Source organism: Dendrobates tinctorius, unplaced genomic scaffold, assembly GCF_039654945.1.
Source record: "Dendrobates tinctorius isolate UK_male_01 unplaced genomic scaffold, ASM3965494v1 ptg000138l, whole genome shotgun sequence".
NCBI lineage: Eukaryota > Metazoa > Chordata > Amphibia > Anura > Dendrobatidae > Dendrobates > Dendrobates tinctorius.
In genome coordinates, this window is record NW_027361806.1 from 23,689,488 (window position 1) to 23,705,901 (window position 16,414).

Consider the following 16,414-nt stretch of genomic DNA (forward strand, 5'->3'; position numbering starts at 1 on the left):
ACCTTAACCCTAACCCTAACCCTAACCCTTAACCAAACCATACTTAACCCTAACCCTGACCCTAACCCTAACCCTGACCCTAACCCTTAACCAAACCATACTTAACCCTAACCCTGACCCTAACCCTTAACCAAACCATACTTAACCCTAACCCTGACCCTAACCCCAACCCTAACCCTGACCCTGACCCTAACCCTAACCCTAAACCCCCTTAACTAACCCTAACTCTAACCCAAACCCCTAAATTCCATGGTTAACAAAAAAAAACGCATGTGCAAAAAAACGCATACATGAGCATGCCAGTGCGCACGTATGCGCATCCATAGGCTATAATGGCAATTTTTAGCGCAAAACGTGCGCATATGTGCGCATGCGCTTTTTTGCAGGGCCAAAAAATGCAACATGCTGCGTCTGGAAAATACAAACGCACACCCCAAAAAAACGCAGCGCATGAAAATCACATACGTGCGCTTACCAGCGCGCAGGTATGCGCACCCATGTTAAATATAGGGGAAAAAACGCATGCGCACGTATGCGTTTTTTTCCAGCGCAAAAAAACGCAAATGTGAAACCAGCCTTAGACGTTCCTGTAAATATTACCATATATACAGTGGGGCAAAAAAGTATTTAGTCAGTCAGCAATAGTGCAAGTTCCACCACTTAAAAAGATGAGAGGCGTCTGTAATTTACATCATAGGTAGACCTCAACTATGGGAGACAAACTGAGAAAAAAAAATCCAGAAAATCACATTGTCTGTTTTTTTTTCATTTTATTTGCATATTATGGTGGAAAATAAGTATTTGGTCAGAAACAAGCAATCAAGATTTCTGGCTCTCACAGACCTGTAACTTCTTCTTTAAGAGTCTCCTCTTTCCTCCACTCATTACCTGTAGTAATGGCACCTGTTTAAACTTGTTATCAGTAAAAAAAGACACCTGTGCACACCCTCAAACAGTCTGACTCCAAACTCCACTATGGTGAAGACCAAAGAGCTGTCAAAGGACACCAGAAACAAAATTGTAGCCCTGCACCAGGCTGGGAAGACTGAATCTGCAATAGCCAACCAGCTTGGAGTGAAGAAATCAACTGTGGGAGCAATAATTAGAAAATGGAAGACATACAAGACCACTGATAATCTCCCTCGATCTGGTGCTCCACGCAAAATCCCACCCCGTGGGGTCAGAATGATCACAAGAACGGTGAGCAAAAATCCCAGAACCACGCGGGGGGACCTAGTGAATGAACTGCAGAGAGCTGGGACCAATGTAACAAGGCCTACCATAAGTAACACACTACGCCACAATGGACTCAGATCCTGCAGTGCCAGACGTGTCCCACTGCTTAAGCCTGTACATGTCCGGGCCCGTCTGAAGTTTGCTAGAGAGCATTTGGATGATCCAGAGGAGTTGTGGGAGAATGTCCTATGGTCGGATGAAACCAAACTGGAACTGTTTGGTAGAAACACAACTTGTCGTGTTTGGAGGAAAAAGAATACTGAGTTGCATCCATCAAACACCATACCTACTGTAAAGCATGGTGGTGGAAACATCATGCTTTGGGGCTGTTTCTCTGCAAAGGGGCCAGGACGACTGATCCGGGTACATGAAAGAATGAATGGGGCCATGTATCGTGAGATTTTGATTGCAAACCTCCTTCCATCAGCAAGGGCATTGATGATGAAACGTGGCTGGGTCTTTCAACATGACAATGATCCAAAGCACACCGCCAGGGCAACGAAGGAGTGGCTTCGTAAGAAGCATTTCAAGGTCCTGGAGTGGCCTAGCCAGTCTCCAGATCTCAACCCTATAGAAAACCTTTGGAGGGAGTTGAAAGTCCGTGTTGCCAAGCGAAAAGCCAAAAACATCACTGCTCTAGAGGAGATCTGCATGGAGGAATGGGCCAACATACCAACAACAGTGTGTGGCAACCTTGTGAAGACTTACAGAAAACGTTTGACCTCTGTCATTGCCAACAAAGGATATATCACAAAGTATTGAGATGAAATTTTGTTTCTGACCAAATACTTATTTTCCACCATAATATGCAAATAAAATGAAAAAAAAACAGACAATGTGATTTTCTGGATTTTTTTTTCTCAGTTTGTCTCCCATAGTTGAGGTCTACCTATGATGTAAATTACAGACGCCTCTCATCTTTTTAAGTGGTGGAACTTGCACTATTGCTGACTGACTAAATACTTTTTTGCCCCATTGTATTTAATAGATGTGGAACACTCAGACGTCTGAAGTGGGGGTTCCCATGAATGGAGGGTGACTGTCCCTGCAAACGCTCCCCATTCACTCTAATGGGAGTCGTCAAGAGTTATGTTTGCTCAGCTCCTTTCAGACTCCCATAGGAGCGGATGGAGTGACCCGCACTTGCGCAGATTCTTCTCCATTCACAGCCGCTGTGAGATGGGGTCCCGTTCTGGACACACAGCTATACCTTTTGCCTCAGACGCCTGAGTCCTTTTAAGGCTGCAGCAAGAAGTTTTATGCAGAGAAGTTACGGGTAAACCAAGTGCAAAATTGAATAAATGGAAGCCCCCCGAGTCGCTGGCACCATTGCAAATCATGAGCAATTGCTCACGGCTGCACTCCATCAGCGCTTGCAGGGCGCTTCATCCCTAGTGTTGGCGCATTCTCAATCACGCAGATAGGTTGAAAGACGACGTAAAGAATGTTTGCTTTGCTCTTCGTCGCCCCGGCTGCCTTCAGCCCAGAATAAGCAATATACATGCGATTAACTGCAGGCAAGAGTGGGAAAAGCGGGAGGCCATATTTTACTACGAGACGGAGCGAATCCCAACAGTGAAAAGTACATTTCTGGGATGATAGTGAATTCTCTTTACCTCGGTCCTTGGCGTGTCCCCCGCTGACAAGTCTCTTGGATTAAAGGTCTGTTTCAGTACATTTGGTTCTGTTCCAGCAGCTACTATTGGAGTCATTTTCGCAGCAGCTAAATCCTCCGCATTTCTTGTTACGGCGAATGCCTTTGACCTGAACATAAAATATTGCTTCACTGATCTTATAGAATATTTGGAAGACTTGGAGCAAATACAAGTTCTGCCGTTTACTCCGTTCATGGAGTTTTGGAACTTTTAAAGTTGACTGCACTCTTATTTGTATTAATTAGAGATGAGAAAATCAACTAGATGCAAATCAAATTTGTGTCAAATTTTAGGAAATTTGCTGGATTCGGCAATTCAATGAGATCCGATACCCACTGCCATTTTACACAAAGCACAAGATTGTATCAGCCGGAAAAGGCACTTAGAACTTTGGGCGCATCCAGGCGGGCATTCCCATAGTGCCTTGCAGCTATCACATCATATGGTATAGTGCAGCCAATCAGTAGGGTTCATCATAGCCTGTATAAAAGCCATGGCAGGAAAGGCAGGAGCCATATTAGCATGAATCTGGATAGTGAGAGTACGTCACACCTCACAGCTATGATGATCGAGAGAAAGCCATAAAACACTGAACAAACCTTACAGACAGTGTGTGACAGCACGGTTACTCATAACCATTTATCTTGAAGTCACTTAGATATTTCTAAGGCTGTTCTTCCCATAAAGGGCTTGAATAGGTTTGGTTACAGTCCTAGGAGACCTCAGAGTGTTACACACGTGTTTTCATGTCAAATTGAGGCTTTGATGTACTCGCAAATCAATTATCCTATTTTTTGATAAATTCGACAATACAAATTTGAATTTCAAAAGATTTTCCCATCTCTAGTATTAATGTCTTGACCTTGGATTTTTTTTTAATGTAAAACAGCATAAAAAAAAATAACCAAAGTGGAAAGAATTGCAAAAGTAAAAGTATGTGAACCCTCAAACATTCCAAAAGCATGAACATTTAAATGAAGCTGGTCCATTCCCCACACCCCTCTCTGTTGTCAGCTGCTATACGCGCCTCCATTCTTCTCTGAAGACTTATGGGATTTTAGAGTATACAATAAGGATTCTATGGCAATAGAAAGACCCATGTTGCAGACGTTCGCACATACACATTCCCTTTTGAGGTCCGTTTTGCCAGGCAATCCTCAAAAAAAAAAAAAAAATGGATCGTTTTAGGATGTATCGCGCCTGTATCCATAGACTCGATGAATGAATCTACTCCTATACAGAATGATCCAATTTAATGGGGAAAGTCGATTAGAAAGTTTTAGAACTTTCCATTCATGTTGAGTGGATCTTCTTGTGACCCCCCCCTTTCATTTCCAAAATGTAACTAAAAAAAAGAAACAATGTTGCAAACAGTCTAGAGTGAGATTCTACCCGTTTTATGTACACAGCTCCAATGCAGACCTTGTATGTGTGTCCACGGTGGCACTCTCACCCCTCAACGACAGTCTCATTTCAGTTTGGTGGCTTCGATATAAAGGTCACGTACTAACCTTATGGACAGAACTTCGTTGACTTGTTGAATTGGAACATATTCCACTTTGAAATGATTTTGGTCGACATTAACAGCGGCTTCCACGTTTCCTGGAAGAACGATGCTGAGTTGTGTCCGGAGTTCCATTCCCGCCTCGATGAGATCAGTCTTCACGCCAAACATAAATACAATGTCCTTGATCATGCTGAGAGATCGGGGGGAGAAGGGAAAAGGTAGAATTCTAATTGTATTTCCATTTGTTAGTTTTGGATCTCCCCACCATCCCTGTTACTTATACCATCAGTCAAAGGCTAGGTTCACATTAGCGATGGAGTCAGCAGCGTATCATCGGCATGCGCAAACGCATGAAAAATGCATGTTTACGTAGCGGTTTTTATGCCCATCATCTTACACATGACGGAAAAAAAACATTGCGTGTGTATGCGTTTTTGCACGCATTTGCGTTGTTTATGCGCATGCGTTCGATATATCAGACAAAAATGAGCATGTCTCATGGGATTTCTATTTACATTTTGAAGAATGCATGCGTATCAAACGCATGCGTACGCATGTCCTTGCGTACCAATGCGTTCCCATAGACAGTATTGCGTTTTATTGACACACTCATCCGCATGCGCATATTTGAAGGATTTTTGACGCCTCAACAAATGCAACATGTTGCGTTCGCCGTGCACTGTGAAACGATGCATGCATACATATGTCCCTGCATACACCACGTTAAATATACGTAAGCATGACGCATGCGGATATATGCGGATCAAACACTGCGCACAGACGCAAATGCGCAATCAGCCTAAGGGAGCCCTATATCTGAGACCACCAGGACTTTAGTTATGACATGAGCTCCTCTGATTGGCCTAAAAGTTGTGTAACCTGCGCGTGTTCGGCCTGGCATCCTGGCCATCCCCTCTACACGTAAAAGGCCGTTGCCCAAAACCCCAATAATATGTATTGCCAGTGTCATATATTGAACTGTACCTTAGAGAAAATTTGGATTTCAGGTTGATGTTGGATTGAAGTAGCTGGATAAAACTTGGGTCTTTTGGCTCAGGAATGATGTGGGCTTGAACTGTCAATTAGAAGAAACCGTTAATTAAAGGTTATGGAAAAAATTCCTCACTCCAACCGACTGCCGCCCTAAAGTCATCCGCCCAGGTAATGAGTCGCCACATCTTCTTCCTACTGGACTGGCCCACTGCAATGATGCCCAGTGGCAGTGGATAACATGGGCTGTCGCTGCTTAACATTGCGTGGCTACCGAGCCGTCCTGGGCCTATAGCCCATGTGGACACTTCGGGCACCCTGGCCCCGTCTGACTAACTTCCCTTCCGCTCTAACCTTAACTCTTGGCAGCCCCTCCTACACTTAACCCTGTGCTATCTACTAAGTGTTCTGTACTAGCATGCCCCCCTCTAGTGTCCAACTGAGAATACTACACTTTCCCTATACTGTACACGAAACATAATGAACATCATCACACTATATACAATGGAGACAAAGCAATAGTAATACCCAGAAGGGGTAGCAGTACCAAATCATACATAGGGTAGTACATATAACATGTAGCAATACCAGTAAGAAAAGGCATAAATATGGCAATGAACATTATTAACTCAACCCTTTTACAGATATAAAATGAACGCACACACGTCTGACAGCTATTCCTTCTTCTGCTCATAGACGTGTTTTCAGTAGGGAGAAAGAAGTAAATTGCCGCCAGACCCCTGAAGATAAAAGTATCGCAAGATGAAATTCAACAACCGCTCTTCCTCACCGAGATGTGAGATCTGTGGAAAGTCAGGAGACGGCCAAACACATAAGATAGTCAGCTGACCCCACTCACTGGTATCTTCATCACAGAGAGAAGTGAGTGGAAGTAGAGAAAGTCCAACATCAGAGCAATTGTCAATAGCAGCAGCACAGCCGGCTATGTAAAGGAGCTGCACAGATTCTACATCAGCAAAGCAGTACTTCATTTTTATTAAGACTTTCCAGAAAAATGACTAATTTTGTAATAAGAGTATAAAATGAGAAAGGACCTTGTCACTGGACATATAAATAGTAACAAACCTCTGCCTCTGGTAATAACAGCTATTGGGGGTGTCGCGGCCATAGTGACTGGTCTTACCTTGCAGTTGAGCCCTTGTCACAGATGAGTAGTGCAGGCTGGTTTCCAGAGGGAGACCCACGCAGGTTGGTACAACAAGACGATTCTCACTTGATAGTAAGGGTTTTGACCAATTTATATCCACCCCATCCCGCAGAGCGCTCACAGCCGATCTTAGGGCAGAGTATTTATTACTGGGAAGAAACTACAAAACAGAAACAAATGAATTCATATTAATTACTTGCAGAATATGCAGAAATTGCAGAAATTCCCTTCATCTCATTGCAGTCAATCAGGCGACCATTACCAAGATCGGTCGTGACCTTCCCCAGACGTTATAGGGAAAGCACAATGGAGGAAGCTCCCACATCCGCCATGGCAGATGGGGTCCAGACCAGACCTGTTTGGCTGCATCCCTTAAATTATTGAGTGAGGAAATCTCTTCTCTGCAGGCTCTATGATACCAAGGGAGTGGGGAAATGAAAGGATTTTTCCAGGACTTAAGCTGTGTGCAGCTCCGGAGCTTCCTAATGTAGACATTGTACAACCACAGCCTCGTACTTGGGTCCTGCAGCTCGGCTCCCACTTACTTCAATAGGAGGTGAGCTGCAGTACTGAGAATGGCCACCACAAAGGTTATGGCGCTGTACTGGTCCAGCTCTGCACGCCATCTATATCTGATGCAAGAGCTGCCACCAGCTGATTTCTGGGGGTGTTGGACCCCATTGATCTGATATCGATGACCTATGCTACTAATAGGCCATCAATATCAAAGCCATGGAAAATATCTTTAATTTAAGGATCATGGAAAGGAGATGATTATCAAGCTTTTTTCAGCAAAGCTTCTGCTTTCCCTTTCTAAATTTGTACCTCGACTGATGCTGCCTGTGTGATCTCTCCATGACCCCTCTGCAAATTCTGCCGAGGTTTCTCGCCTTTCTCTCTACACATCCTGCGTTATCGCTTCTCCTACAGAATCAGGATCCGTCCCTCTCTCGCCAGTATCGCTACCTCTACCGAATACACCCTGTTCCCCTCCTTACTGTAATCTCTTGTAATGAGAGAAAAGAGAGAACGAATCAGCGAGAAGTGGCGTGCTGTCAGATCTACGTGTGAAGCAGCAGGACAGCCGGCTATGTACATGAGTTGCACAGTCTCTACCATAGTAAAACTGGGGGATTTTTTTTTATAAAGAGTATTTATAAAGTTGCCTAATTTTGCATTAATTGTACCAGGAAGGACAAATTCTAATTTAACATTTATCCCTACGTCCTCCCATGATTGAATGTCATTCACTGGGTTATTGTCCTCCATAAGTGTTTTATGTCAGACTACTAGAAAACTAAGACTATGATCCAAGTAAGGAACCTTGTCGGGATCAGCTGCAGTTTTTATGGTTCTGACAAGGACCCCACATTATTAAGCTTACCTGCAGTATGTTCTCTATCGAGTTCTTGTTTATCACATGGTAGAGAATCTCTTGTCCAAACAACCGCAGGTAAACTGTTGCGAGCGGCTCGCTGGAAGAAAGGGGCTTCCAATTGTGTAACTGTAATAAAACAATTTTCACAATTTTTGTAAAAAAAAAAATCAAGTTTGAAAACCATATAAGAAAAGACTGTATCGCATTTACATGTAGCCCCCCAATTCAATAGGTGACCTCATAGAGCGGTGCACCCTCCACGGTTAGGTAACTTTTACAATTGGGATTGCAAAATATTTTCCACCTGCCCCAAAAATCTCAACATGGCGGCAAAAAAATGATGGTTGACATCAAATGTACAGACTGTTTTACCAGCTCTTATACAATGGAAGCCGCAGTGGGGGGCTCTCCTACGGTGAGAAGATTGGGAAGCATTACTTTAGGGTTCAGAGACTGATTTACCAGAGAACTACTTATCTAGAGGAGAGAAAACGTGCCACCATTATCTTACACATTTGTATCATCACCGGCAGCCCAGAGGCATTCTCGTTGGAAGAAGTTAAGGGTCTGACTGCTGGGACCCCCGCCAATCACTGGAACGGGGCACTGCTACCCCATCAGAGTGAAGCATGCTCAGCTTCCTCTCCATTCATTCTCTATGGCCGCGCAGGAGCGCAGTGCTCCACATAGAGAATGAACGGACGCCGGTTTTTCATGCGCACTGATGAACCATTCAGATGGGGGAAAGTGGCGCTTGGTAGGGATCTGACCGATCTTTATCTTTTTGGAGTTTGCGGAGAGGGTCCTCCACCTCCTTATTTAGTGGTGGCTGTCTGCAGGTGTAATACCACAGCCGCCGGGGGGGTAGCTTCTGCGGTCACTCCAGTACTCAATGTGCTGGAGGCTGTTTCATCTCCGGTATGCTGATCACTTTGGGGGACCCAATCGACTGCAGACAGAGGCTGGAAATAACTTTAACAACTCAGCTTTATTCTCTTCAGGGCACAGCATATCCACAAAGGCTACAGGACTCTTTACTCGGTAACAGCAATACATCTTCATCTGCAGCAGTACGTCACTTCTTCCTGCACACAGACAAGCTGACACGTCACACGGAGCACGATGAACACGGAACACTTCCCGAGACCGACTTCAGCCCACGAAGGTACCTGACTTATCAGTTACAGCTCACCCCTTTACGGCACTGTTGCTCCTGTTCGTGTCCTAGGTTCGCAGCTCACTAACCTCTTCACAAAGCCTCCGTACTCTAGCTGCTACTTCCACAGGGGGCTCACCCACGGACCTCCCTGGCTTGCACATCTCCAGACACGGGCTGGAATCAATAGACTGGCTTGGTGTCACTTCAGCACTTCCTTGCTAGCTGACTTGACCACTGAGACTCCTTCTTCCGTCTCCCTAGTCCTGCAGTCCCCAGTCTCTAACTGCAGGACCTCCAGCACCACTACATACTGGCTACTGCTGTAGGCATGCGCTGTGATTCACTCCTGTCCAGTGTAGCTACCCCCGGCTCAACTGTTTCATGGAGGGAAAACTATCGCCTTTTCTCCTGTCTAGCCGCTCCTCTAAGTTTACCCTTCTAGCAGTCTTCTCACTAGTTGAGCTCAGTGCCACCCTCTAGTGTCCCTTAATGGTACTACAACTAACTCTAACTATTGTCATGCAGCCGCAAACACACACATGACATATATACTGCACACAGACATGTAAGGAACACAGTTAATACATCATAACAATATTTACAGGGCTATGCCCTCACCTCCTTACGCAGGAAGTCCAATGTTAGACCCCACAGGGGTGAAGATGGACCTGATGGTGCACAGGTCCTTATTTTGAGAACTGGTGGAGCTTTGGGGAGAAATAAGGTTGAAAAGTTTTAAGATATTCCAGTTTGGAGCTCCATACGGAAAGGTTAGGAGATCCCATCACACACAGTGATTTTCTGTTAGATGCTGATTATATTATTATCACTATTATTATTACATCACGCATACGCTGCAATTATTTCATTTTGGACAAAGGGTTTTATTTTGAGACCTTTGAGCTGTAATGAATTGACGCCGGCAGGTTTTTCATTTTTGACAGCTTCTTTTGACTCCCTGTAAATTATGGAAACAAAGTGATATCCGGACGGGAACATAGTTCTTAAAGGAAAAGCAAAATAATGCCGGCGGCGTTTGTGCGGAGAGGTGGCGTGTGCTGCAGTCCGGAGAGCGGGACATTACTGGATCGCGGGTCACAAATACGACGGTTGCATCATGTGTGGGATTCAGAAAAGATTGTTATTTGTAAGATCGACAAGGGCGTAGGAACGTTGTGGTCGCAGGGAGGTGCGGGCTCCGAGGAAGGGTGTCATGAGGACACGGCCAGAGTCTGTGTTTTCTCCTATCATGGAGGACGCAGAGATTTCATGAGCCTAAAAATGAAATCTTCTGCAATGGAAATTGCTCAGACTATACAGTTAAAAAAGTGTATTCATTGCCAGCATATGCCAAAAAGGGCACTCTCGGGGGTCTAGGGACACATTAGACATGTGCACTGAGAGATGGGGATCTGTCCTTCATTACCAGCCTTGAAAAAAAACATGATCTCTTGATACTCTGTCGGGAGATGATTACACCAAGCCTGTCTATATGCGGCCATACAGTTCTAAAGAGTTGCAGGTGGTAGACATGAAGCGGAGTCTGGGCTCTTCGGGACAAAACAGCGGTCAGAGTCTTTTCCAGCATGCTGCTGTCTGATCTGCAGCCTTGAGGTCATGGGGCTGTTACCAAACAGCATGTTAAGGCTGCTCTACATTTGGGTTCATGGGATTTTGGATGTCGCTAATTCTCCATGTTGAGATCCAGTTAGTAGAGAGTTTTTTAATGAAAGCTCATTGGTATCAAAGTTTGGGAATCGATTCCCGGTAGCCAGGTCCAGGGGCCACATCGTTATCCCAGAGCCGGTAGACGGGAGTCCTATGACCGGCCTCCTACCTGCCGACATCCCCTTTTGATTAGTCCGTCCGGGGTGAAATCATTGTTACAGCGATACACACACAATATGGTGCCAGAGCGGATGAGCGAAAGAGGAGCCAGGAAAGTCAACAGGTAGGAGGTGGATCGGTGGATCACAGGTCGCCCATCTGAATGCTGACCTGGACCAAGGACCTGCAAATTATTCACTCTCTCACTTAATGCTCGACCCCTTGTAGACCCTCCAGTTATCATAAAGACTAGAGACTTATCTAGAGGAACATCTGTAGGCAGGTTCTGTGGGAAATTGGGTTATTTGAAGGAATTCCAGGAACACTTATCACTTTCACTTATCGACCGCCGCTCCATACATTCCCTGCGGAGCTCCTGAGTGCTGAACTTGGGTTTTCCTGGTGGTCCGAAAGAGAACAGAGAGTCTGTTAAGCACATGCAGATGCACTGCTGCTCCATTTTAGCGGGTATAAAAGTGCCCCGTTCGGCCAATCGCGGTGGTTCCCAGCAGTCAGACCCAGATGTCGCCTCTCCATAGGATGCATATTTTTGTAGGACAGCCCCTTTAATGGGTCTAATGAGGGGCTGTGAGTCTTCTTTGATCATGAGCATTTTCTAATATCTATGATGACCCGTCTCCTAAAATGTCCTAAATGAATTCCCCTTTTCCTACAGACCGAGGCTTCTGACGTCAGTCCTTCCTCAGGTTGTACAGGGGGGAGAAGAGTTTAAAGGTTTTGACCCCAAAAATATTTTATGACAGATATAAAGGAAAAAAACAAAAACTCTCAATTCATAAAGAGACAAAAAGTCCTTTCAACCCCTCAGATCCCACCTGAAAGTTTATGGGGAATCTCAGAGGATCCAACAATAGTATAATTCCAATAAAATAATGTATGTTAGATCAGCTCTAGGGATAAGAGACCATGAGGACGCCGTAGCATGAGCAAGAGTGACCCCGGCGCCAGGTGAGAGTGACCACTCGCTGGAGTCACATGGAGGCCCTTGTCTCCCCTACCTCTGGTCAAACATAACGCACTTTCCATAGTTTCCATTGCTCTTCAACCTCTTCCCAGTTGTGACCAGTGGCAGAATTTGCAGCTAAAAATTGCGTACCATTACTCAGGCAACATTTTTTGGACATTCATAGGGAAGAAAGTGGAAAGGCACAATCCGTCCCGTGAAAAAAATATCCTTTATTGTGGCATCAAGTTACCAACAGCAGGCAGATAAAACCATGGAGCAAATACAGACGACGATCGTTTCGCGCTTACATTGCGCTTCAACAGGTCAGGATGACCTGCACGGGACGGATTGTGCCTATCCACTTTCTTCTCTATGGATATACAGACTATTTTTCTTGGAAGTGGCACCCGTATTCCCTGACTTGTGTGCAGCTTCATTAACCCAAGGTCATACAGCTGTGCCTTTGTCCTATTTTTTTTCTTCTATGGAACTTTTTGGACACTGCCCAAGTCTTAGAATCAGCGTTCCTTGGATGTCTCTTTAAAAGTTATTTTGGGCTGAATATATCAGGGTTGGGCCCATCGCCTGGAGACCCATCAATTCCCAGGATGGGTCCCTTGTCCCTCCCGGAGTGATGAGCGGCTGATCACACATACGCTCTACCTCTCCTTAAGTCAATATCATAGACGGACTGGCGAGTGCATATTACAGGCGCATGCGCAACTACCCGCGCCATTCTAGGGTAAGAGCTAGTGGTCAGGCGGGAATGATGGAAGAACAGGGGACAAATCCCATACTGTGGCAATCGGAGGGGTTGGAGTGGTGGTCCCCATACTGATCCAACATGATATGCTGAATAAACGATGAGTTGCCCGAGTCTGAACACGCTGCTACATTTCACCCTCTTTTATTTTACATGCGCGTTCTTTGTCCACATTATTGGAGTTATGAGATAAAGTTCTTACCTTTCTAAGTATTTCCATAATTTTCTTTATATTTTGGAGATCGCTTTGCGGGGAGAACAAATGCCTGTTCATTAATAATTCCTGAAGTCCTTCGGCGTGATAGCCAATCTATACGTCACAATGAAATGCAAACATTCAACCGCAGGATAATGGGTTTTTCTCTTGGTAGACGAACAAAGACGATTCTTACCTCGAACAGATGAGTGAAGCCCCCCATGAAGTAGGTTTTGAGCCTTCCGAGAGCAGCTACGGGGAGAACGTCAGCAGGATTGTGTATTATATTGAATGTGCTTTCAATCCCAGACATGAGGGAATCTGAGGTCAAAAAGGAAATAAATAAATAAAAAGGAAAGTTTGCTACTGAAACCAAAAACAGTCAATAAATCTAAATAAATTAAAAGTCGTCAGTTCTGCACTTAAGAAGTTAACCTTATGGCAAATTACAGAACAAAATGGTAGAAATCCCCGGCCTCCATTCATCAGCAGCAAAAGTCCAATTACAATGGATCCCTACATAAAAAGGTGACGTAGAAACCTAACCAGCAAGAACAAATAGCCGCCAAAATGTTTCTCTCTCCTACCTTAAATGAGGCTTCAACCTATACTTCCTTTATTTGCTACCTTTGTTAACTGCCTTAAAAAAAAAAAAAAAAAAAAAAAACAGTGCCACCCTTGTCTACAGGTCATGTGTGGTATTGCAGCAAATCCCCATTCACTTCTATGAAGTAAAGGCCCCGTCACGCATAGCGAGATCGCTGATGAGATCGCAGATGAGTCACCGATTTTGTCACCCTCGCCGGGTATCGCTGGTCGTGCAGCAATGTCCTGGCCATTTTTTGTTCGTTGGTCTCCTGCTGGTCAGCGCGCATCGCTGCGTGTGGTAGCGGGAGACCAATGATCAGCGATGCTCCCAGCGCTGTAAGCAGACGCTGGGAGCTGGTATCCAAGGTACACAGCGGGTAACTAAGCGACGCGCGCGCTTAGTTACCCGATATTTACCTTAGATATCAGCTCCCAGCTCACCTCCTCCTCCTGTACAGTGACTGATAACACCTCTATATACAGTAGATAACACAGGATCTGCCATTCACAATAGGTGGTGTCACAGCTCACCTCCTCCATAATGACGGATAACACCTCTATATACAGCTGATAACACAGGATCCACCATTCACAATAGGTGATGTCACAGCTCACCTCTTCCTCCTCCTTTTTTTCATATCACAATCTTTATTAAAAGAACAAAATTAGCCATCTTGATATTTTTACACTGGCCACTGGGGCTATTTTAGGCTCTGACTTCCTGTCCGTTTTGGAAAAGTTTACAGCAGTTTCCATATCATCAGAGCTGATAGCATAGAATCCATAATTCACAATAGGTGATGTGACAGCTCACCTCCCCCTCCTGTATAATGATGGATAACACCTCTATATACAGTAAATAACACAGGATCCACCATTCACAATAAGTGATGTCACAGCTCACCTCCTCCTCTTGTACAATGACTGATAACACAGGATCCACAATTCACAATAGGTGGTATCACAGCTCACCTCCTCCTCCTGTATAATGACTGATAACACCTCTATATACAGTAGATAACACAGAATCCACCATTCACTATAGGGGATGTCACAGCTCACCTCCTTCTCCTGTATGATGACTGATAACACCTCTATATACAGTACAGTAGATAAAACAAATCATTACCGGTTTTCTGAATCTGATTTTTTCCTTACCTGAAAATGCGTCATAATGAAACCGACCATGAAATTCATTTCTCACGGCCTCATACCTGGACTTCAGGATGACGACGGCCATGTTGCAGACTGCAGCCCTGTGTAAACAGAATGTAAACCTGCCTTATATTTTTTGGAGAATCCAAGTTGTCATTGGATGATATTTACCAACACGAGACTAATATGTTTATCTGAAAACTGTAAATAGTCGTGGGAAGAATAAATGACAGATGTGTCCTGCATTATCTTTTCTTATCCCCACATGGGTGGATGAGTGAGCAGCTTAGCATTAAACATTTTTGTGATACTCTGTCAGGAGACGTTCATTCTATTTGTCTATATGTATCTACATGTGTCTATATATCTATATGTGTCTCTCTCTATATATGTATGTGTATATATGTGTCCATATGTATCTATGTGTGTGTATATATGTGTCCATATGTATCTATGTGTCTATACGTGTCTCCTTGTGGCCACTCAGTGGTCGTGATGTCAGCTGTATCCTGTTGAGAGTTTTGAATGGGACGTGGGGTCCTTGTGCTGATCTCTATTAATGTCTAAAAGTTGGCGCAAACTATAAATGGGAGACCCAACCATCCAAATTGGGCACAATGCCGCGCGGCCGAAACATCGCCCTCTACCACATCATCTTTTCTTTTGGGCGTTTTCAAAAATATTACAAACTTTTTAACAGTTATTATGTTTCTCAAATGTATCTAAAACACGTTTATTTTGACTTTTCACTTACTTTTCTTTTTCGGCAGTCACATTTGATGACAGCCCCCCTTGTAGCATACAGTATTACACCCGCTGAGCGCCCCAAGACCAACTTACACATCCTGAAGATCAGGCATGACACTTTCACTCTGTCGCTTCATTAGATAATACACAAAGCTGCCCACATTCATGTCGCTCTCCTGCGTCAGAGACTTGGCCACGGCCATCACCGCAGTCGCCGTAGGCTTGTTGCTCAGGACGAGCCCCGCGGCTATCATTCGGATTACCGGGTGTTGCTGGGTGTCCATATACAACTGGAGGCAAATATCCGAAACCTAAAGGGAAGAATCGTAAAAATAAACAGGATTTCATCTCTTAAATGCGTCGGATACATTTCGCCAATTACATGTATGGAAACAAGTTAATTTGTTTGTGAGCTGCGCTGGGCTGGCGTTATCGCGCGGCACAGTAGGACGGTGCCCACAGGTGGCGCCGGATCAGAGGCTGCTCGTTTCCAGCACAGCGGGAATTTAGAACTTATTTTCATTCACTGGCAGAGAAAAAATGAGTTAAGGGAATGAGAAGATCATCCGATTCTAGGCGAAACTCTGCTGGGATGAATGGTGTCGGACGGTCGCACTATGTTCCGTTCTTTACGGAGATTTAAAAAAAATCTTGTACAAATGGCAAAAAGTGCAAAGATCTGCATGAAGTAGGGATTAAATTACCAAACACTGGAAACCTAGATGTTCCAATCACTTTGTGGGTTGTCCCATATTCGTTCTTCAGAAGGGCAATGCTCCCGGAATCGGACCCCGGATACAGCCATCTTTAGAGCAGCACATGCAAGCTCCAGAGCAAAGAGCTTGTAAGCACTGCACTCCTTGGCTAGCAGTACAGCCACTTCTGGTAGTTTGCAGCAGTGGCTGGTAACCTGGACAACAAGAAGGAAACTATAGAACTAATAATCCTTCTTTATTTTCAGAACAGAAGTAAATTGTAAACTTGTTTGTGTTTACAGCACATTTCAATTTTATCTATTTAAGATTTGAAAACCTCTTTATAACTGGTCCTCATTGGGAAAGAAAGCCAAAGGCGTCTT

The 16,414-nt window shown here is 44.5% G+C and overlaps 1 protein-coding gene across 2 annotated transcripts in view; it reads right to left on the bottom strand.

Moving 5' to 3' along the window:
- The window catches only part of LOC141048820 (vitellogenin-1-like), a 132,762-nt gene that overhangs the window by 67,390 nt on the left and 48,958 nt on the right, over positions 1 to 16,414 (bottom strand). For both annotated transcript variants that reach the window (XM_073544865.1, XM_073544864.1), the window contains exons 12-20: positions 15,430 to 15,647; positions 14,593 to 14,690; positions 13,043 to 13,167; positions 12,853 to 12,960; positions 7,941 to 8,060; positions 6,533 to 6,716; positions 5,383 to 5,473; positions 4,403 to 4,588; positions 2,853 to 3,000 (exon numbers count right to left, since the gene is read on the bottom strand). In XM_073544865.1, coding sequence (XP_073400966.1) covers positions 2,853 to 3,000; positions 4,403 to 4,588; positions 5,383 to 5,473; positions 6,533 to 6,716; positions 7,941 to 8,060; positions 12,853 to 12,960; positions 13,043 to 13,167; positions 14,593 to 14,690; positions 15,430 to 15,647 — 1,278 coding nt within the window. The remainder of the gene's footprint in view (positions 1 to 2,852; positions 3,001 to 4,402; positions 4,589 to 5,382; positions 5,474 to 6,532; positions 6,717 to 7,940; positions 8,061 to 12,852; positions 12,961 to 13,042; positions 13,168 to 14,592; positions 14,691 to 15,429; positions 15,648 to 16,414) is intronic.